Source organism: Saccopteryx leptura, chromosome 3 (assembly GCF_036850995.1).
Source record: "Saccopteryx leptura isolate mSacLep1 chromosome 3, mSacLep1_pri_phased_curated, whole genome shotgun sequence".
In the NCBI taxonomy this organism is placed as follows: Eukaryota; Metazoa; Chordata; class Mammalia; order Chiroptera; family Emballonuridae; genus Saccopteryx; species Saccopteryx leptura.
This window is the reverse complement of record NC_089505.1, coordinates 81,205,667-81,228,452: the sequence shown is the minus strand read 5'-3', so window position 1 is coordinate 81,228,452 and position 22,786 is coordinate 81,205,667. Positions and strand designations below refer to the sequence as shown.

Genomic DNA, 22,786 nt, shown 5'->3' with positions numbered 1-22,786 from the left:
AAAACATATAGGTACATTATCCGTTTTTCCATGAAATGAGAAATTTGAATCAGTTTTATGCATAATAAAAGAACTAGATGATCCTCCCAAAAACTTAGTATGATTATTAAACACAGGTATATCATCTCCTCCCCAAGTAACAGGCTTAACCAATGGTGGATTTGGAATATAAGCCCAATAAGATTTGTTTTGTCCAATAGCCTCAACATTAAGTACCTGAATTGAAAGTACAGCTAGCATAGCAATAAACATATTAGCAGGGTTACGATGTATGTTTTGTTGATGACAAATTAAATCAGCCCTCTCAGACAATGCCTTCAACTGGTCCCAGGTTGGTGAGTTGACAGTTCAAGTAGAACGAGCCATCCGTTGACCATGATAGGGAGGTCGTCTAGCTTCCTGTAGTGACAATCGCTTCATCACTCGAGTAACAGGATCATACAGAGAGTTCCTTGATGGCCTTTGCTGGGAAGTCACTGGTGATGCGGGTGGCACAGGAATCTCCTCCTGGCTGGGAGGGGGCAGCAGTGGCAGCGGAGGCCTCTGGTGAGACATGGCGAATCAGCCGGTCTGGGATCCAGAGAGGCAAGTCAGCATCCTGTGGAAATATACAAGCATACCCTCTCCCCTGGGTTAGAATTATATCTGGTCCCTTCCATTGACCTGTCAATAAATCCTTCCACTTTGCCATTGGTTTAGGCTTATCCAGATCCGGATTCCAGTGTCTCAGCATGCGAGTGTGGCCTTGACAGTCTGAATTAAGATTGTTAATAACAAACAAAGCATGATTTAAAAGCTGATGTAGGGAACTATATTTTAACTCACCTTCCTGTAGTTTTTGAATCTGCATTTTCAGGGTCTGATGAGTCCTTTCTACTATACCTTATCTCTGTGAATTGTAAGGGATGCCAGTAATATGTGAAATGTTAAAGGTGTTACAAAACCTTTAAAGGCAGGCTTTAGCTCAAATGACCTTTCTTTTCACTCTTGCTCAGATTTTGTTGAGGGGTTTGAGGGTTCTTATTTGTCTACATAAATTTTTTCCGTATATCTGGAGCTATTTGGAAAAAGACAAAACAGTGTTATTAGCTGGATCAAACAAAAGAGGGTAAAAGTTTGCAGAAGAAACAGGTTCAGCATCTCCTGTAGGATTCCAGAGTCTCTCAGCTGTTGAATAATCCTGTATATCAGCATTCAAAAGAAAATTTTTAAAGTAAGAAGCATGATAAAAATTTGCAGGAGTTCCAGTATATGACTTTCCTATATTCATAAAAACATTTCTACTCTATTAGTTAACAGGCAATTTAAAGAACACATTAAAGCTGGAAAATTCTAGTGTGACTTTTATTATTTTTCTATATTAAAAAAAAAATCTAGACCTTTGTTAGGTAAATCTACTCTGCTTCATGCTCTGCAGCCACAGCAAGCAGCCTGAAGCTTGAAGCAGTTTAGTCAAAATCAACAAGTCTTTAGGATTCATATTTCATACTATTTAAATTTAAATGAGCACGCTTTACTTGTTTCAATTAAAATTATAAATTTGTAGGGATGATATTTTTTATAATATTAGAGCCGGCATATTCAATTTTTGCATGCAAGAACTTAAAAAAATCACATTTAGAAAACATTAAACAAAGACCAAACACAAACAAGAATCAGACAAAGTAGACAAATCAGACAGATTAGAGAGAAACCCAGGTTTTTAGAGATTAGAATATGGTTTGCTTGATCTTTACACAGGGCTATTCTGATTGGAACATATTAGATAGAAACTAAACAGAACTCTCTCTCAAAAAGTTTCAAGAACGGCCGTTTATGAGATTCTGTTTAGCCATATCCAAACAGTTGTTCCCTTTGCCCTCTTTTCAGGCATAGAACAGGAAAGAAATAAAATGAGTTGAGAGAAAGAGGAGAACAGAAAAAACTGTAATTTTTCCAAACTTTTAAGTCCTTCTATTTACTAAAGAAAATCAGATAACAAAACAACTTTAAAACTCATCTCAGTCTCTAATCATTCTTTTTTTTTTTTTTTTTTGTATTTTTCTGAAGCTGGAAACGGGGAGAGACAGACAGACTCCCGCATGCGCCCGACCGGGATCCACCCCCGGAATCCCCCCCCCCCCCGGCATGCCCACTAGGGGCGACGTTCTACCCCTCCGGGGCGTCGCTTTGCCGCGACCAGAGCCACTCTAGCACCTGGGGCAGAGGCCAAGGAGCCATCCCCAGCGCCCGGGCCATCCTTGCTCCAATGGAGCCTCGGCTGCGAGAGGGGAAGAGAGAGACAGAGAGGAAGGAGGGGGGGGGGGGGAGTAGAGAAGCAAATGGGCGCCTCTCCTATGTGCCCTGGCCGGGAGTTGAACCCAGGTCCCCCGCACGCCAGGCCGACGCTCCACCGCTGAGCCAACCGGCTAGGGCCTCTAATCATTCTTAAATTCTAATAGCTGCTATAATCGGCAGCCGAAATCTCTTCATTTCAACCCCACAAGAGGCTTGCTTCTCATATTTTGCATTCCAAAGCAGGTAATTTTCTCCAGATAAACAAGCTTTAGCCACCTGTTCCCAATCATAAGGAGTCATCCAATTATGAGAAACTGTTTCCACCAAAGACATAGTATAAGGAAAGGTAGATCCATATTGACTGCAAGCCGTTTTCAACTCTTTCAATAATTTATAAGGAAGTGGCTCCCATGTAGGAACCCACTCATCATCAAATTCACCAGCCACAGCCACAGGAAAACACACTGCCAAATCAGTTTCCCCTTGGTCACAAGAAGCTTGAATTGCCTTCTGCAACCGTGTTAACCCTGATGATTTTTTCTTTTCATTAACATTACATTCTTTTCATTACTGGTAGAGGCAATGACATTTTAATAACCTTATTTTTATCCTTTTTGTCAGTCTTGGGGGGATATAATATGGGCAAGACTGTTTTTGACTTCCAATCCTCATTATTCCTATTATATTTAGCTGCCTCATCTTCTAATTCAGCCTCATCAGATGGAGATAAATGATCTTCACTATCATCCTGATGTTTACTTAATTTTAAAGAGGCCATTCCATAATCTGTACTATCTTGAGACTGCCTTCTATTTCTAATTAATGGAGTCTCTTCTTTTGGAGGAGCAGTTGCCTTAGAAAATTTATGCATCTCATGTTCTGGATCTAAGGCATCTTTAATCAAGCTCCATAAAGCAAATGTATCGACTGGGACCCTTTCTGGTCCGTGTAGCTCATAATAAAGTTTTAGATCTTCTTCAACCTTAGCCCATGTCTCGAGACTAAGCATTCCCTCATCTGGAAACCATGGAGAACATTCTTGTACGAAATGCAGAAAACGAGCTACTTGTTGAGGGGAAACACTAACTCCTTTTAGGGAAAGTGTATACTGAATGACTTCTATACAGTCTTCTTTCTTTAGACTCAGTATGGCCCATGACTTCTCAAAATCTTAAATTCTGTAATCCTCCACCTATTCTCACCCTGTCTTCCTTACAGGGGGGTCTGCAGCACCCTGAGTGGAGTCCTAGCCATCCCAAGACAATGAGGGGGGCCTACCTGTGGGTCCCTGTTCAGGCGCCAAATGCCGGGGTTCAGCCCCGGGGGGAATCCAGGGGTCCCACAGGAAGAGACGGCATTGGCAAATCGAGTGAGAGAGCTGAATTCTTTATTTTCTCTTTATTCTCTCATTAGCATTTACTGCCAGGCATCTCTGCCAATGGCTGGTCTAACTTTACTTTTATACACACACACTAAGTTACAATCACATGGTATTCAGAATACATTGATTAATCATTTTTTTAATTTTTTTTTTAATTTTTTTACGGGGACAGAGAGAGAGTCAGATAGAGGAATAGATAGGGACAGACAGACAGGAACGGAGAGAGATGAGAAGCATCAATCATCAGTTTTTCATTGCGACACCATAGTTGTTCATTGATTACTTTCTCATATGTGCCATGACCACGGGCTTTCAGCAGACTGAGTGACCCCCCCGCTCGAGCCAGTGACCTTGGGTCCATGCTAGTGAGCTTTTTGCTCAAGCCAGATGAGCCCGCGCTCAAGCTGGCAACCCTGGGGTCTCGAACTTGGGTCCTTCCACATCCCAGTTCGACGCTCTATTCACTGCGCTACCGCCTGGTCAGGCTAATCATTGTTTTTGTTTCACTATGGTTACATTTCCTAGGTAACAGTTAATTCATTTCTATAAACTATAAATCAGGTGGTAAATCATTCAAAGTACAATTATACAATAACTTGAACAGCAATAACAATATTGGTACAAACTTCCAAAAGGTCAGTACTGATTAATAACTCTACCTTGTCTAAGATTCTATTGTCTAGTCAAATTTTATTTATTTACTATATTCACACACTAGTTAAGTTCTAACTTTATTCTTCTCAGAGTGTTCCACCACCTGCAGGTCAGGTATGCAAGAAGAAAGGAAAGTTTCTCTACTCTATCACATGAAAAGGCTAGGGAAGTAAAGTGATGAATTAAGTGAAGGCTGAAAGGTGCTCTGTGTATAGTTACTGTTTCCTACCTATTCATAAGTCACAATCTATTCTTTCTAACATGATTAATAAGAAGAAATTCTCCTACAAACTTAACCCTTTACGAGGGATATCATAGCCAGCCTCTTATGTCTATGAGCCCAGTTCAAGGGGCTTACAGGCTTCTCTGTGGAACTCGCACCCTCTGTCTCATTTCCTAAGACATTACTACGAATCTACAGGGAAAGCATGGTACTATTATCCCTGTGCCATAAATGATAGCACACACCCAGAAAAGGGGGGATATAAGGCCAGATTAATTCAAAAGATCAAAGGGGGAAGTATCGTTGTGCCTTTCCTTTGCGGTGACTTTGTCAACCCGCAGCCATTGGTCTTCACTGTGGTGACTTTGTCAATCAGCAGTTTTTGATCTTCTCCTGCTGTGACCTTGTCAGCCAGCAGTTGTGGGTCTTCTGCTGTGACCTTGTCAGCCAGCAGTCGTTGATTGGCTCCCGACACCCAAGGTTGCTGGCTTGAGCCCAAGGTCACTGGCTTGAGCAAGGGGTCACTCAGTCTGCTATAGGCCCCTGGTCAAGGCACATATGAGAAAGCAATCAATGAACAACTAAGGTGCCACAACGAAGAACTGATGCTTCTCATCTCTCTCCCTTCCTGTCTGTCTGTTCCTCTCTGTCCCTCTCTCTGTGTCTGTCACCAAAAATAATAATAGTAATTTTAGAAAATAATAATAATATCCTCACAGAGAGTCATTGTGAGAGCAATTCAGGATGGAGGAGCTTGCATATAAAGCAGACGGAGGAGGGACCCACTCTGGAAAGGGGTCTCCATCAAGGATCACAATCATATTGATAGTGAGCATCGGCACTCACAGCGTTTCCCGGTGGTGACAGGCTCAGGACATGTGCCCTTGACCTCACGGACTCCTCCTGGCACCCTGTGAGATAGGGATGATGCTCACTGAACCAATGACAAACACGGAGAGGCTCAGAGAAGTTAAGTAACTTTCCCAAGATTGCACAGCTTGATAACTCACCGGCTTGATACCCAGACATATTGGACTCTGCTTGCTTAACCATGGTGTCAGCATGCTTCCCAGTAATTGCCAGACCCCTGTTTGCAAGATTAGAGAACAGGGACCATGGTTGACTTCAAGGTCACATGGGAAGGAGCACATGGACGACCATTTGTGCCCAGTTCATGATTCTCTTCCCTGAACTGACTCACACTCACCTACATCTTCTCCCTCCCTCCTCCCACCCTGTTTTCTACTTGGCAGCCAAAATATTGCTTTTAAAGTGTAAATTGGATGACTAACTCCTGCATGAAACCTTCCAATGCCTTCTGGGCATGCCAAATATACAAGTGCCCTCTCACAGACGTGCAGGTCCCCTTTCCTTCCTCTCCCCTCCTTGGTCTGCGGCGCTGGCTTGCTCCTCCTCAGGGCCTGGGTCCCAGCTGGTCCCTCCCTGTATCGCTGTCCCCAGATCTTTGCATGGCTCTCCCAGTGTCATCCAGCCCCCACCCAAGCCCCTCCTCAGAGACCTTCCCCGACTCCTCAGTCTCCACTGTCTTCTTCACCCCACTCCCCTTCTTTATTTTTTTAAAATAGTTTTTAAGACTTTATTTTAAAGAGAAAGACAGAAACAGAGAAAAGGGGAGGAGGAGCAGGAAGCATCAACTCCCATATGTGCCTTGACTGGACAAGCCCAGGGTTTCAAACCGGCGACCTCAGCATTCCAGATCGACGCTTCATCCACTGCGTCACCACACGTCAGGCACCCTCCTTTATTTTTTACACCAAATTTATCACTGTTTAGGCATCTATTCATCCTTCTCCTCTTTCCATGGGCCGCCTGACACCTGGCCACTGCAGGTACTCATTAGCTTGGGGTATAACTTTGGCATTCCAAGCTCCCCGCAAGGTGGTTTTGCAACTCGAGCTTTCCTGACCCTCCAATATGGGCTGGCCCTGAGCTCGTGCTGACCGGTCAAGAATGGTGGCCATGAGCCTTGCAGCTTTGAGAGGCTTGCACACCTGTGCTCCCCCTGTCTCCACGTCGTGGAACCCCACCACAGCCGCGCAAACAAGCTCAGCCCGGTCTGCTGGACAGGGGAGCTCTGGTCTTGGTCAAGGTTGGCTTTGCTTCGTGTTGGCTCCCTGCCCCGTCTCTTCCTGACGCCCAAGGGGATCCCTCACAAGGGCAATCGGAGGCCGTGAGGTAAGTTTGAAGCCGTTTTAAGCAGGTGAACACGCACAGCATGGCCTAGAGGGGTGAGGAAGGTCCGGAAAAGGGCACATATCTTGGAAGTGGGACCAGAATGGATTTAGGGGACCAAGTGGTGAGCAGCCCCCAACGTGTATAAGACACGGTGAAGGTGGCCCGGGCTATTCTTGTCACTCGCCTCCTCACACAGCAAGCACAGCGGGGCTGCACCTGGTGTGCACCCCCTGTGCCCGGGCAAAGGAGAGGGACACAGGGAGGTGGGCACAGCACCCAGAGAGAAGATGGAAATCCCCGGGGGCCAATGGAGCCCCTCTGGAGCAGAGGAAACCTTGGCTGTGACCCAGACTGGAGCCTTTGGCCACCTGCAGGTTCCCTCAAAAACCTATGGGTACCAGCCCGGCTCCTGGTCACTACAGAAGCAGGAATGGGCAGCCCAGGCTATGCCGCCATGACCCAGGCTCTCCATGGCGGGGGTGGTCCAGCTACATCATCTCCGTGCCCGCTTTCTGGCCTGAGTAATGGTCAGTGCTGGCATCCTTTGCTGTGATGACCGACTTGGAGGATTTAAATCTTAGAAAGAGGGTCTGGCCCTCAGAAAACAGCAGTTTGGGCTGTTATCTTTAGAATGCCGTCTTCAGACCCCAGCCTGGCCTCAGCACTCCCACCACTGCCCCTGCCTGTCCATCCCCACGAGTCCCCTCTGGGGGCTTCTCCAAGCTGGTCTCCTCTGCCAGATGGCGGGCACCCGTCACAGGGACACCTCCAGGTGGGAGAGGACCCTAAACAGGAAAGGCACCTGTGGGTGTTCATAGGCAGTGCTGAGCATTTTACCTCTTTCCTTGAAAATGTGCAACCCTGGCCCCTTTCTGGCAGGAGCCTTGTTTGCTATCTCACAAGGCAATGCTGAGGACAGGGGCTTGTCTGGGGCACGCTGGTGGTCACATCATTCCTCGAGACTGGCTGGCACCCCAACCTTGCTTGCTGTCAGAGTGGTGTCCCACTTTATGGGTCTTAAAAAGTGGGTAGCTTCTGCTATACACTCATCAGCTGGTTGCTTTCCCAGACTCCCTTGCAGCTAGGGCATGTCCTGTAGCCTGAGTATAACCAGTCAGACACACCGATGTCTCCCCAAAGAGGACAGGGCCTGGACTCCAGGAGACTTCAAACTGTGGACAAGGGGTGAAATGGTTTGCACTCAGGAGTGGTTCCCCACCACCACCACCAGAGGGCCCCAGACCAAAGGCCCTAGGCTCATACCCCACCTCTAAGAGACAACTCCTCTCTTGGAAAAATGGGCCACCCAAAAGACCTGACAGTGATATTTGGGGGTGGTGTCACCCACAAAATGGGGTGACTTGGTGCTAAGCTGGGTCCCTTCCCCAGCCTTGTACCTGCCTCCGTGAGGTGAACGTGGGCTGACCTGCTCCCGGGGCCCTGGGCAGGTTCAACAGTGTGGGAACATCTCGGGCTGCACAGAAATGGGTAAGAATCCATTTCCCGTCACCTCTCACGGTGTCCCCTCTCTTGATTCAAGGACAAGAACTAGACCCTAGGGCTGAGCCCAGACTCTGAGGGCTTCCTGGAGTGGGCTGGGTTCCAGAGACAGACACAGCTCCTGAGGGCGGGGCGACAACAGAACCTGGGACTACTGTTTGCACACATCAGTGAGTTTATTACTCTGCAGATGCTGGTGAATTCTCGTTTCCTACACACTTCCCAGAGCAGAGATCTCTGTCCATCTTCTGCCTTCCTGGGTCTGAGAGGAGCGAGACCATTACCAGGCCCCTCCTCTGTGCCCCAATCGGTTCTGGGGTGGTTACCTAGGGACAGGACCCAGTCCTCTGCCTTCATTCAGCCTCCTCTGGACCAAGGGGCCGGCCTGCTGCTCCTGCCCAGAGCTCCTCTTCTGGGCTCCGAATACGCTTTGCTGCCCACCCTGGGGGTTTAGAGGGGGTGGGACAGGCTGGGAGGTCAGGAAGGGTGGCCGGAGGGGAGACTCGACCGGGAAGGCGAGGTTTGGGACAGCCCAAGCTGGAAAGGATCAGAAGACGTTAGGGCGCGGGATGGTTTGGGCAAAGGAGGAGGAGAGAGGAGGGCTGCAGCCGGACGACCCGGCCGGCCGGCGGCACAGGGGTGGGTGGCCGCGCGGCTACCCCAGCGGCCAGGGCGGGAAGGCGCCCCCACCCTCGGGGCCGGCCGCGCCAGGCGTGCCCGTGCCGCCGGCTGCGCGGCCGTGGATGCGCTGGTGGCGCAGCACGTGCTCGCGGCGCCCGAAGCCCTTGCCGCACTCCCAGCAGGCGAACGGCCGCGCGCCCGAGTGCGTCTTGCGGTGGCGCACCAGGTGCTCGCGCCAGTAGAAGGTCTTGCCGCACTCGCAGCAGGCGTGCGGCTTCTCGCGGGCCGGCAGCGGGGGCAGAGTCGGCTCCAGGCCGCCCGGATGCAGGCCGGGATGCGTGCCGCGGTGCCGCCGCAGGTGCTCCTTGCGCCGGAACCCTTTGCCGCACTCCGGGCAGGTGTGCGGCTTCTCGGCCGAGTGGCTCTGTCGGTGGCGAGGCAGGTGCGCCGGCTTCAGGGAGTGTTTGCCGCAGTCGGGGCAGGAGGTGGTGCCCGCGGCGGCGGCGGCCAGGAAGGCGGGCAGGTCGGGCGCGGGCAGGGCCGGCGGAGCGAGCGGGGGACTGCTCGGCTCCTGCTTGTAAGGGCGCGCGGCCTCGGCGGCCCCCGCGGCCGGATCCTCAGTGCCCGGGGCTGCGTCTCCTGTTGAGCAAAGGCGCAGTCAGGTCCAGGGCCGCGGCTGCGCACAGCTGGGCTGGGGTGGGCAGGGGATGCGGGCCGGGCCACGTGTAGGAAAGGTGGTGCTGTGGGAGGCGGGTGTCCAACGTCTGGGGGCACTGAGGTGGGCTTCTCGTTCATCCCTGTGACCCCGCACAGCAGCTCCTGGGTGGAGTGAGTGCCCACTACAGAGATAGGCGGGTGGGTGCGTGTATGTGAGGGGTGGGGGTGGGAGTGGGGAAAGGGGTGCAGTACACAGATGGTGGAAGCCGGACTGGTGGGCAGCTCAGCGGGCGGGTGGATGAATGGAGAAAATGGGTAAGTGAATAAATGTCCCAGCAGGGAGGGAGGGATGGGGGATGTATGGATGGGTGAGTGGGTGAATGGATGTATAAATGATGGATGGGTGGGTGGGTGGGTGGATGTATAGGTGGATGGATGGGTGATGGGTGGGTGGGTGGATGAAAGAATGGATGGATGCATAAATGATGGATGGATGGGTGAGTGGATGGATGGATGCATAAATGATGGATGGATGGGTGGGTGGATGGATGGATGCATAAATGATGGATGGATGGGTGGGTGGATGGGTAGATGGGTACCTGGAGAGATGGTGCTGAGAGAGGACAGACGAAGACCGATGACGGGATGAGAGGGTGGACTGGTGGGTGAACGGTGGGTGAGGTGCATATAGGGGTGACAAGTGTCTGACTGGCTTCGTGGTGACAGATGGGAGGGCGGATGAGGGGTGGACGTACGAACCACACGTTTCCTTTCCCCGGGTTTACACAATGCCCCGTGCAACTCCGCAGACAAGCGACCTTGGTTAGTCACACTAGGACTGCCTGATAAAAGTGACAATTGTAACACCTACTCTCTCCGTGCCTTGAGCGAGCTGACCACAATACTTGTAGCATCTCACTTCATCCTCACATGTCCCTAGCGGGAGCAGGTCTGTCATTGTCCCCAACACGGAGGGCACTGAGCTTAGAGGCCTTCTCCGGTGGTCCTCCCCGCCCTGTCCCAGTGCAGCAAGGGCGCTGGGTTCCCACCCTCGGCCCTCTGCCCCCAGGGCCCGCGGTGTCCCAGCACATTAAGGTCCATCCATCTTTGCTTTTCTGATGATGTTCATGGTGTTTTCCCTGAGACTAAGGTATGCCAGGAACCTCCTGTCCCTGTCCTCCATTTCCCCCAGGTCTCTGTCCTCCCTGTGACCTCTGCCCCGTCCTCCCGGGCCCCTCCCTCCTCCTGACCTCCCTCTGCAGCCCCCTCGCTCAACCCTGGGATGACCCTCAAGCGGCTCCGCCCTCTCCCACCTGAGACCCCAGGGTCCCCAGCACAGGGTCCACACCAACCACCAGCATCACCACCCTGCACGCGGTGGACACCCCGGGCCTCTGCCTTCAGTCTGCTTCTCTTCCCTGACCAGGTTCAGCCTGAGCTCCCTTCCTCACCCTCACATGTGTGGTCAGGACAGAGCCAGCCCCGGCCCGACGGGCGGGCACCCACGAACGGGCACGTGTGCAGGCCGGACACTGGGGGAGACCGGGCGCCGTACCCGGGCCACAGGTTCAGATCTAGACAAGAAGGACTCGATCAGAGCCAGTGAGACATGACTCTGGGACTCCGTGCCATAGGTCCAGGGTCAGAGTGCCTGACGCCACCAGCTTGGCCAGCACCGATCTTGGGTGAGTTACTTTGTTTCTGTCTCCGTGTCTGCAGCTCGAGCACAGGGAATGCCATGTCACCTCCAGGGGCTGTCCCTACCCTCTCCCTCCGTTCCCCTCCGGTGCAGGGTCTGGCACACACACAGTCGGGACACTTGCTGAACAAATGAGTGACGGGCAGGAGAGGGACCTCCCCTTGGGCAAGGGGACAAAGCTGGCGGTGTGGGAAAGGGGCCAGTGTCTCACCTAATGGAATCACCCCGCTCTCTTCTTTTCGGGGGCCAACTTCAGAGCCTTCCGTCATGTCCTGAGGGGCTCTCATCGCTGGTCCCTGAAAGGAGACACCACATTCTGAGTTGAGAAACCTGGGTGACCACGGCCTTGATTGTTCTCCCTCTTTCTCCCCCCATCACCTTCAGCCTCTCACCACGTCCCGTCTCTGGCTCTGGGCGAAGCCGGCTGCCATGCAGAGAACGCTCTGCCACCACCCCTGAAGCCCCGCACCAGCCCTTGGGTGACAACAGCCTCAGGTGACATCTTCAAGTGCAACCTCCTCAGACCCAAGCCAGACCCACCGCAAGGTCCTGACCCACAGAAATTGTGTGAGATGCTCAACGTTTTCTGAGCCACTACATTTGGGGTGATTTATTATAAGCACCAGGTCATGGATACCCATGCTTTCAATACTGCCTTAGCTCCTTACCGCCCTCTGTAAACGCCATGACACAATTCAGAAGCAAAACACATAAGCTACTTTAAACTCCGGGAAAAAAAATGAAGCGAGCTCAGAATGAGACTTTTTCCAGCTCACACCCTGGATGGCTTGGAGCAGGACGGCACCAGCCAGGAAGACCCACACAGTTTTCAAGAGAAAGCTTCAGATGAGACTATTTTTGGTTCCTTCACACTCTTGACATGGGTTCCTCAAACCCTTGCTGCACTCGAGGAAAAGACCAGAATTCCCCCTCCCCCCTGTGCCAAGGAAGGGCTGACACGTGAGTCATGCACACCCAAACCGCATCCTCACATTTCACTTGTTTCAGATGCTTCTGGACTAAAGGGATTGTTAGCGTGAAAATCAGCGATGTCTACAATCCTGCCAGATGCTAAGGCTTTGGCAGGAAGCTCCCAGTCCTTCTCAAAAAGCAGCTTGCTTGCGATGTATGGATAACACACACCATCACGGAGGTGGCCCAGGTGCCCTGACCCTGGCCACCCCTCTAGCCCCACCTCTGGTTGGGTCCCCACCCGGAACCTAAGTTCATGTCACAGTATACAGCCTATGGGCTGGGTGTGCCGAGCTCTCTCGGTTCGCCTGGAAACCCCTTTCTGTCCCCCTTTACCATTGACTTCAGGAGCTGACTGAGCCCATCTCTGCCACACACGTGGTTTATAACCCTGTCCTGGTACCCTGTCACAGCACACTTTTTAAGAGGATGATCGTGGCCTCACAGACACACAATGAGTGCATGCATTTAAAACATGTAACCCAATGACTTTCAACAGACGTATGCACTCCAGAAACCACCACGACCATCGAGGTGGTGAGCACGCTGATGGCCTCCTGGAAGTCCCTGCGCACACACCTCCACTGCGCAACTGCTACAGAGTGGATCTCATTTGCTAGAACTTTATATAAACAGAACCACACAGTAAACGCCCTTTCTGGGGGGAGGCTGCGGTCTGGTTTCTTTCACTTGACATAATTACCTTGCCATTAGGATACCGGTCTATGGTTTTGTTTTCCTGTCACGTCTGCGGTATTGGCATCAGGGTAATGCGGGTCCCCCGTGTTCGGTTTCTGGGAAGTCTGTGTGGAGCTGGTGTCCTTTCTACCTGATTACAGTAGGTCAGCTGTCCCTCATGGAGTCACCTGGCCCATCACACTGTGTTCTTACATATCTGCTTGTTGTCTCCTCCAAGAGACGAGGGCTCTGGGGGGCGGGGTGGGGACTGGCCTCGCTGGCTTCTGTGTGGTATCCCTGGTGCTGATCTTTTTCATAAATAACAGCTTTACTGAGATACACTTCACATACCACAGAATCCACCCACTTAAAATAAAATGCAGTGGTTTCAAGTGGATTCAGAATTGGGCAATCATCACCACAATCAATTTTAGAGTATCTTCAGAATAAATCTCCAACCCGTTCACAGTCTCCTCCCCACCCCTGGCCCAGCCACTGGGAACCATTAATCTACTTCCTATCTCGCTGGAAACCACTAATCTACTTCCTGTCTCACTAGGAACCATGAATCTACTCCTTGTCTCTCTGGGAACCATTCATCTACTTCCTGTCTCTCTGGGAACCATTCATCTACTTCCTGTCTCTCTGGGGACAATTCATCTTCGTCCTGTCTACTCCCCCATCTCTGGATTTGCTGAGTCTGGACATTTCAAAGAAATGGAATCACGCAGGATCTTTTCTGGTCAGATTCTTTCCCTTTTCACACAGTATTTCCGAGGTTCCCCCGTGCTGCAGCGTGTCCATCCTTCCGTGCCTCTCAGGGCTGAGAAGCACTCTGTGTGAACATGCCACTGGCGGCTTATCCACTTCCCAGCTGGTGCACACGGGAGCTGTCTCCACTCTTTGCCTCTTACGAGTGATGACATACTCCCGTCATTCACACTGCATGTGTGTGAGTTCTGAGGGCATGTGTGTTCCCATTTCTCTCATGTGTACGCCCAGGAGTGGATGTGCTGGCTCACACGGTCCAGTGGCTCCCCACTTGGCGACGGGTAATGGTAAGGAAACTGGCTTCGCTGTAGGCTGGCTGACACATGACCGCAAAGCTCCTACAGCATCTCACCGATGCCGGCAAGGTGACATCATTTCAGGACAGGGTGCATGCCGTCCCACGTTTGCCCTTCTGAGGGAATGGCCGGACTGTTTTCCACCGTGGCTGCTCCATTTTACCTTCCAGCCACCACGGACGAGGGTTCTAGCTCCTGGCACCTCTTAACGCCGGACTCTGAGCGAGGGAACCGATGGATGAAAGAAGGGCAGACCGTCTGCCTTCACCCCGAAAAAGAAGCTCGGATGCAGGAGTGTGGGGCTGCGGGGCAGGGATTTCCAAGTGGCCGACCGGGTCCCCAGGTGCCTGCAGTAGCAGCAGACCTGCTTGTGGGACTGGGAGCGGAGCGAGTCAGCTCACACCCGGTCAGTTCAGAGGAGGCGGGGCGGCACAGGATCTCACCCCAAGTCCCCACTCGGCCAGTCGGAGGCCTCCCAGTTCCTGGCCTGGTGGCGGGGCAGGTCTGGGGTGCAGGCAGGAAGCCGCACTGCCAGCCTGGTCTCCAGCACGTCCGGGTGCATGCAAACCTGTGCACGCTCCCTTCTCCGGAGGACTCCATGGGCACCCGGGTGCTCTGGTGTGCGGTCAGACACAGACGCTGGGCCGTGCGGATGCTGAGCATCACCCACAGGAAGATATCGGGACAGGGCAGCCAACCGGTGCTCAAAGAATAGAAGCAGGAAATCTACAGCCACAGCACGCGGGTTCCACTCCCCACCATGACCTGCTAATCAGCTGGGTGACTTTGCCCTCTCTGAGTTTTGTATCTTCATCTGTGAAACACAAAGGACAAGAGTACCCAGTCCTGCAGAATGGCACACGGTCAGTCAAGACACACTAGTAGGATTTATGGGGGGCTTGTAGCCGAGCTGTATCAGCTCAACCTCCAGAGGGAGCGGAGACTGGGGTCAGCCATGGACCCTCAGCCGTATCCATGTGGCCGACCCTGGACACCAGGCTTGGGAAGCTGCCCTGGTGGGAGATACTTGGTGCCCTCTGCAAGTCCTTCCTGGAAGCTGCGTGCATGGGGCTCCCTGGGCTGCCTTCCACGGAATAAACCCTAACCGTCTGCACGGTGGCTCTGCGTGAGTTCTGAGTCCTTCTACTGGACTATCACACTGAGGGAGATCTTGGGACCCCCGCTGAGTGTCAGATGGATGGCGGTCTTGGGGGCTGCACCCTCTAAATTGTATCACTAGGATGACACTTCCACCTACAGTATCCTCACTCTCCATCACCCCAATTCCAGCACTGTGGGACCGGTTTTGTATTTTTCTGAAGTGAGAAGCGGGAAAGCAGAGAGACAGACTCCCGCATGCACCCGACCGAAATCCACCTGGCATGTCCACCAGGGGACGATGCTCTGCCCATCTGGGGCATTGCTCCGTTGCAACCGGAGCCATTCTAGTGCCTGAGACAGAGGCCATAGAGCCGTCCTCAGCACACAGGCCAACTTTGCTCCAGTGAAGCCTTGGCTGCGGGAGAGAAAGAGGAAGGAGAGGGGGAAGGGTGGAGAAGCAGATGGACATTTCTCCTGTGTGCCCTAGCCAGGAATCGAACTGGGGACTTCCACACACTGGGCCGATGCTCTACCACTGAGCAAACTGGCCATGGCCCTGTTGGGTTTTTTTGTTTGTTTGTTTTTGTATTTTTCTGAAACTGGAAACAGGGAGGCAGTCAGACAGACTCCCACATGCGCCTGACCGGGATCCACCCGGCACGCCCATCCGGGGCATCGCTCTGCTGCGACCAGAGCCACTGTAGCACCTGGGGCAGAGGCCACGGAGCCATCCCCAGCGCCCGGGCCATCCTTTGCTCCAATGGAGCCTCAGCTGCAAGAGGGGAAGAGAGAGACAGAGAGGAAGGAGAGGGGGAGGGGTGGAGAAGCAAATGGGCGCCTCTCCTGTGTGCCCTGGCTGGGAATCGAGCCTGGGACTTCCACATGCCAGGCCGACGCTCCACCACTGAGCCAACCGGCCAGAGCCCCTGTTGTTTTTTTTTGACAGAGACAGAGAGAGAGACAAACAGGAAGGGAGAGAGAAGAAAAGCATCAATTTTTCCTTGTGGCTTTTTCATATGTGCCTTGACCAGGGGGCTCCAGCAGAGCGAGTGACCACTTGTTCAAGCCAGTCACCTTTGGGCTCAAGCTGGTGAGCCCACACTTAAGCCAGAGACCTTGGGGTTTCAAATTTGGGTCCTCTGAGTTCCAGTCAAATACTCTTATCTATTGCACCACCGCCTGGTCAGGCTAAGGGACCTGTTTTGTTTGTTCACTTATGAGTGAAGTGTGGTGGCCTCACGCTGAGGACCGGGGCCCTCTGGAGAGCAGATGGTAAGGCTGTGAGGGGTGGACCAGCCTGTGATCCCAGGGAGGTGGCCACTGAGGGGCATGGGCATGTGAGGAGCCCCCCTCCCCAGCCCTGCTGCGCTCACCCACAGCTCCTCCAACAGGGCCAGTGCCTCCTCGCCGCTCTGCGGCTGCCGGCTGCACACCCAGGCCTGGATGTCTGCCGGGAAGGCGCTCAGGAACTGGTCCAGCACCAGCAGCTCCAGCATCTGCTCCTTGGTGTGCACCTCGGGCCGCAGCCAGTCCCGGCACAGGGCACGCAGGAGGCCCAGGGCCTCACGCGGGCCAGGCGCGTCGTCCAGGTGGAAGTGGCGGAAACGGTGCCACGGGGAGTCCAGGGCCAGCCCCTCGGCGGCTGGGGCCTCCTGCTTCACGGGGTGGGGGGACAGGACCTCCATGAGGGCCGGCGAGACCTGGGGGGGGGGGGACAGCAGCACCTGTGGGGAGGGAAGTCCAGCAGGGTGAGAGCCCCTTCTTTCCAAAATTCGCCGCCTCCCACCATGTGGGGACGGGAGCGGGGGTGTAGGGTACACACACTGGCGTCGCCGCTCAGGAGCAAAGGACCTGGTGTACGCAATGTTGCCTCACTCTGCCTCAGTTTCCCCACCCCCCATAAAACGAAGTGTTCGCCTGCCTGGTGTGGCCGAGGGAGGGTGTCATCAGAGGGTGGAGGCCAGGGATCCTGCTGGGGACTCTGCAGTGCACAGGACAGCGAGTATGGCAGGGAGTGACCCAGCCCCAAATGTCAGCAGTGCTGAGGCGGAGGAAACCACTGGCCGGAAGGAGTAGTCCTCTCCCTGGGGGCGCTGTGACTCCCCCAGGGACACTGCGAGGTCAGAGTTGTCGTCACCCTAACCCTAAGACGTCATCTGCCTCTCTCCTTCTCCCGTGGGTGTGGTGGGGTCTTCAGAGGCTGATGGTCACGGGCTGAACACAGAGTAAATAGGAAGACCCAGCTATATTTTTTCAAGATACACACTGGAGGCCTTGGCCAGCTGGCTCAGCGGTAGAGCGTCAGTCTGGCATGTGGAAGTCCTGGGTTCAATTCCTGGTCAGGGCACACAGGAGAAGCGCCCATCTGCTTCTCTACCCTTCCCCTCTCCTTCCTCTCTGTCTCTTTCTTCACTTCCCACAGTCAAGGCTCCATTGGAGCAAAGTTGGCCCAGGTTCTAAGGTCAGCTCCATGACCTCCGCCTCAGGCACTAGAATGGCTCCTGTTGCAATGGAGCAACGTCCCAGATGGGCAGAGCATCGCCCCCTGGTGGGCATGCCAGGTGGATCCCGGTCAGGTTCATGCAGGAGTCTGACTCTCTGCCTCCCCATTTCTCACTTCAGAAAAATACACACACACACACACAAATATATATATATATATATATACACACACACACACACACACACACATACACACACACACACACACACACACACACTTTGGAGAAATGTGCAGGTAGGGGGATAAAGAAAAAGCCACGTTTCCAACTCTGTTTTGGAATATATGGTTCTTTCTCATCATAAAAATGTTACATGGCCTGGCCAGTGGTGGCACAGTGGGTAAGAGAATCGACCCAGAATCATGAGGTCACTGGTTCGAAACCCAAGGTTGCGGGCCTGGGGTTGCCAACAGGATCCCAGTCACTGGCTTGAGCCCAAGGTCGCCAGTCTGATCCCCAGACAAGGAATGTAAAAGAAGCAATCAATGCGTAAAGTGGAGCAATGAGCTGATGCTTCTCTCTCTTCCTCCCTCCCTTTCTCTCTCTCTCTCAAAAAACAAAGTTATATGAACGCTTGAATAGCCAATTACTGCTCTTTCTAAATGTATTAATCCTTTGAAATTTGTTTGGCCCTCATTTCTATCATGATACATAACAAAAAGTCTAACGCCCCTACACAAAAGTGCTTTTGGACCTTGAATAATTTTTTTTAAGTGAGAGGAGGGAAGATAGACAGACTTCCGCGTGCACCCAACCAGGGTCCACCTGGCAACACTCGAATCAACTGAGCTATTTTTAGCACCTGAGGCTGATGTTCTAGGACCAACCAGCTATCTTCAGCACCAGGGCCTATGTTCGAACCAATCGAACCACTGGCTGCAGGAGGGGAAGAGAGAGAGAAGAGAGAGGGAGGGGGGAGAAGCAGATGGACGCTTCCTTGTGTGCCCTAACCGGGAAGCAAACCCAGGACATAGATACGCTGGGCCAACGCTCTATCCACTGAGTCAACCGGCCAGGGCCGGACTTTTAATTTTTAAGACTACGAAGAGGCCCTGTGTTCAAATTGAGAACCCCTGGCCTGGGGCTGGGGTCAGCAAGTGGTAGCCTATGGGCCAATTCTGGCCTGCAGGCTGTTTTAAATAAAATGAAAAGAATACCCACTGGATTAAGGGGTTAAGAGTAGGGCTCTGACACTGGGCTGCTTGGACTCTCCACCTGTCACAGAGGACTAACTGCAGCTCCTTCCCCACTGGATACTCAGCAAACACCTGTCTCCTCCAGGTTTCCTAACCTGCACACGCGTGGATGGAATTCGAGCTGAACGGTTCAGTGCGTGGCAGCCATCCTCTGACGTGTAAGATAAATACTGGACTTCTTCCCACCAGATGCCAGTCGTATCTCCCCAGCTGCGACAACCAGAAGCGTCTCCAAGTTTTGCTATGTGTCCCCTGGGGACAAGTATTTAACTCAGAGCACAAGGACCGGCTGACTGTCTTTGGACGAGGTACACCCGCACCTCTGACACAGCGCACCTCCATTCCTGGGCCTAAAATCACACTAACCCAAGAATCACAGTAAAAATTCAAGCTGTGATAAAATGAAGGTGGTGAGGACAGCACGGGGAGCGGGGGTGAGGGGGGTGGGGCGGAGGAGAAGCAAGCCCTCACTCAGCCAGAGTTACCGAGATCCCTGAGGTTGTGAGTGGCAATGAATACCCTATTACCAAAACAAGCAAGTGCATTTAAAATCTAGCTACAGCCTGGCCTGTGGTGGCGCAGTTTGTCAAACTTTGACCGGGAAGGCTGAGGTCGAAGGTTTAAAACCCTGGGCTCACCAGACTTGTGATGGCGCAGTGGATCAAGTGTTGACCTGGAATGCTGAGGTCACTGGTTCAAAACCCTGGGTTTACCTGGTCAGGGCATATATGGGAGTTGATGCTTCCTGTTCCTTCCCCCCCTTTTCTCTCTCTCTCTCTCTCTCTCTCCTCTCTAAAGTGAATAAATAAAATCTTAATATATATAAACAAACCCTGGGCTCGCCCGGTCAAGGCAAGCAATGAACAACTAAAGTGAAATGAGTATGAGTTGATACTTCATGCTACACCCCCTCCTCTCTCTGTAAAATCAATCGATAAAATCTTTTTAAAAAATTTAGCTACAGGCCCTGGCCAATGTGCTCAGTGGATAGAGGTTCAGCCTGGCATTATGGACACCCTGGGGTTTGATTTCCATTCAGGGCACACATGAGAAGCCACCATCTGCTTCTCTCCTCCTCCCTCTCCCCCTTCTCTCTCTCTTCTCCAGCAGCCAGTGGCTGATTGGTTGGATCATAATCCCCACCCCTTGGTCCTAGCTCGGTCAGCCTCAGGTGCTAAAAATAGCTCAACTGATCCCAGCATCAGCCCCAGATGGGAGTTGCCAAGTGGGTCCCAGCGCATGTAAGCGCATGCAGGAGTCTATCTCCCCTCCGTCTGACTTAAAAATAAATAAATAAATAAATAAATAAATAAATAAATAAATCTAGCTACAAATTGGAACAGGCATAAAATAGGAAATAAAAAGAGACTGCCAGTGGTGGGGTGGGGTGGGGTGGGCTGGGGGGATAGATGAAGGGAGTTGGCTGGACAGTCACCACAGAACCCTGTTCATGAATTCAATTCCTTGCAACACAATCTAAGGAGAAGGACCACTTCATCAAGAAAGAAAGAAAGAAAGAAAGGAAGGAAGGAAGAAAAAAAACAGGCAACCCCTGGAATCTCACAACTTATAAAAGTGCGTGAACAGGGCACACAAAAGACCAGCCCCCCTCTGCACCCCATCTAGGTGGGGACCATACCCTGCCCCCCAAAACCTTCCCCATGGGTCCAGGTGTCCCCAGCCCCGTCCTGAGAACCCAGCCCCACACCTCTCTTCCCCCCCCCTTCCCACCCCTCCCCCCAAGCCTCCCCTCCCCCTCCCGCTCGCTCTCCCTCCCCCAGTCCCCTCCCTCCCCTCCCCCTTCACCGCGGCCCTCTTTTCTATCCCCTCCCCCCAACAACTCTCCCCCACCCTCTCCGCTGGCCTCCAGTATTCCCCCCTCTACCCCAAAAAGCTCCAAGCGCCCCCCACCAAGCCTTTCCTGATGTTCCCCCCCTTACTCACCTTACTCTCCCAAGCGCGGCCCCCCCAAGCCCCTCACCGCCTCGCACAGGCGCAGAAAGCTCACCGGGACTCCATGCCCCGGCAGGCTTTGCGCCCAACTCTTCTCATTCCCCCCCCCTCCCTCTCCCCCTCCCCACTCCCCCCCCAAAACTCCCAGAGAACCACCCACAACCCCTCGGACATGCCCCCGCCCCAACACTACATTTCCCAAGAAGCCGCGCGGCCAAAGCGGCTTCCTATTGGCTCTCGCCTTGACGAAACCCGCCCACGCCCGTTCCCGAATGGCTCCGTTAGCGGCGGAACTACACTTCCCAAGATACACCTAGCGGTGCCCACGGCCTTATCGGCCATCGCAACCGTGGCTTCCCCTGGAGCGCCAAGCTTTGTGGACTACATCTCCCAGAATGCAAACCGGGCTAGCCATTGGCCCGCGCGGAACCCGAGCATGCGCAGACGTAAAGATGTGCGTGAGGGGGCTTGGTGGGGGGAGCCAGGCGTGCCAAGGGAAAGAGAAGGAGGAGCCATGGCGGCGTTGTCCTGGAGGCCGGACAAGAGGAGGGGCCTGAACTAGAGCCCGTCTTGGCGTGCGTGGTGCGTCTCCTTGACAACGGGTCGCCTCTCACCACTGCCTCACCCGGCGGAACCGACAAGATTCCAGCTCCGTGAGTGGGGTCTGGATGGGACCCAGGCGCCCTGAGTCGGCTCTGTCTGCCTGAACCTAACACCCAAGCCTCAGTTTCCCCTTCCGTGCACCGGGCGAGGATATTACCCGCCACACGTCCCCCGACGTGTGATCCCGGTCGGACACGGCCACGGCCACTGCCTCAGTTTCCCCATCTGAGAAACGGGAAGAGCAATGTTAGAAATCTGTTAGAAATCGAAGAGAGGCGGGTCCCAGGCAGCGTGGATCCCGAAGAAGAAGTCATCGCCGCGTCCACACCGCGTGTGTCGCTCTGCGCGGTGCGCGTGAGATGCGACCCACGGGTGCGAGACGACAGGTGCTGGTGGCGGGAACGAGCACCGCTTACCCTCCCACCCCATCCCCCGGGGCCGCTGAGTCACAACTTCCCGCCCCAGGCTGGGTGACAGCCAACCCCTGGCTGTGGCCTCGCTTTCCTGCCACCTCTTGGATGGACCCTCTGCCCTCTGGTCCACGAGTTCCAGCACACCAGCTTCTGCGCTCCATGGCCACGCTGGTCCTGTTCCCACTCTCATCCCATGGCCTTCTTGATGTCTCCCGTTTGGACGATTTCTTTTTTTCTTTTTTTTTACAATTGACATTCAATACTATTTGGTATTCATTTTAGGTGTACAGCTTACTGGTCAATCATATACTTTACAAAGTGACTCTACTCTTCCCCACCCCACCCTCATATTTCCCATATTTCCAGTACCCACCTGACACCATACATAGTTATTACAAGACATATTTTTATTTTTGTAATTTTTGTGTGTGTATGTGAAAGAGAGAGCGAGAGACAGAGGGACAGATACAGACAGACAGGAAAGGAGAGAGATGAGAAGCATCAATTTTTCGTTGTGGCACCTTAGTTGTTCATTGATTGCTTTCTCATATGTGCCTAGATGGGGGGGGGGGGGGGCTACAGCAGAGCGAGTGATCCCTTGCTCAAGCCAGCGACCTTCAGCTGAAACTGGTGAGCCTTGCTCAAACCAGATGAGCCTGAGTTCAAGCCTGCGACCTCGGAGTTTTGAACCTGAGTCCCAGTCTGATGCTCTATCCACTGCCGGATCAGGCTAAAATTTACCATTTTAACAATCTCTTTTCTTTTTCTCCTTATTGATTGATTTTAGAGAGACAGACAGAGGGAAGCATTCATTTGTTGTTCCACTTAGTTGTGCATTCATTGGTTGCTTCTTCTATGGGCCCTGACCGAGGTTCAAATCTGCAACCTTGTCATTTCACGACAATGCTCTAACTGACTGTGCTAACTGGCTAGGACCACACTGTAACTATCTTTAAGTAGACAATTCTGTGTTCACATTGTTGTGACACCTTCACCACCATCTAGCGCAGAGTTCTTCTCTGACACTCTGTCCCCATTAAACACCGACTCCCCATTTCTCCCCACCCCTAGCCCCGGCACCCACCCTTCCACTT

At 52.9% G+C, this 22,786-nt stretch overlaps 1 protein-coding gene across 3 annotated transcripts; it reads right to left on the bottom strand.

The window, feature by feature from the left end:
• Positions 1-8,195: 8,195 nt before the first annotated feature.
• ZNF444 (zinc finger protein 444) lies at positions 8,196-20,771 on the bottom strand. 3 transcript variants are annotated; one of them, XM_066374717.1, is made up of 5 exons: positions 20,668-20,760; positions 18,819-18,933; positions 16,400-16,750; positions 11,420-11,504; positions 8,196-9,491 (listed from the first exon to the last, which is right to left on the bottom strand). In XM_066374717.1, the coding sequence occupies exons 3-5, from the start codon at positions 16,709-16,711 to the stop codon at positions 8,887-8,889; spliced, it is 1,002 nt and encodes a 333-aa protein (XP_066230814.1). In that variant the 5' UTR covers positions 16,712-16,750; positions 18,819-18,933; positions 20,668-20,760; the 3' UTR covers positions 8,196-8,886. The 3 variants fall into 3 exon arrangements, with proteins under 3 accessions (XP_066230814.1, XP_066230811.1, XP_066230812.1); XM_066374714.1 differs by lacking the exon at positions 18,819-18,933 and having other exon boundaries at positions 20,668-20,771; XM_066374715.1 differs by lacking the exon at positions 20,668-20,760 and having other exon boundaries at positions 18,827-18,933.
• Between the last annotated feature and the right edge of the window lie 2,015 nt (positions 20,772-22,786).

Excerpts from the sequence above, each read along its gene's own strand:
- ZNF444 (XM_066374714.1), bottom strand. The coding sequence starts at position 16,711 with ATGGAGGTCCTGTCCCCCCACCCCGTGAAGCAGGAGGCCCCAGCCGCC. Across the intron at positions 11,505-16,399 it reads CCCTGTTGGAGGAGCTGTGG|GGACCAGCGATGAGAGCCCC; the intron begins GTGAGCGCAGCA and ends GTCTCCTTTCAG. Across the intron at positions 9,492-11,419 it reads GAGCGGGGTGATTCCATTAG|GAGACGCAGCCCCGGGCACT; the intron begins GTGAGACACTGG and ends TTTGCTCAACAG.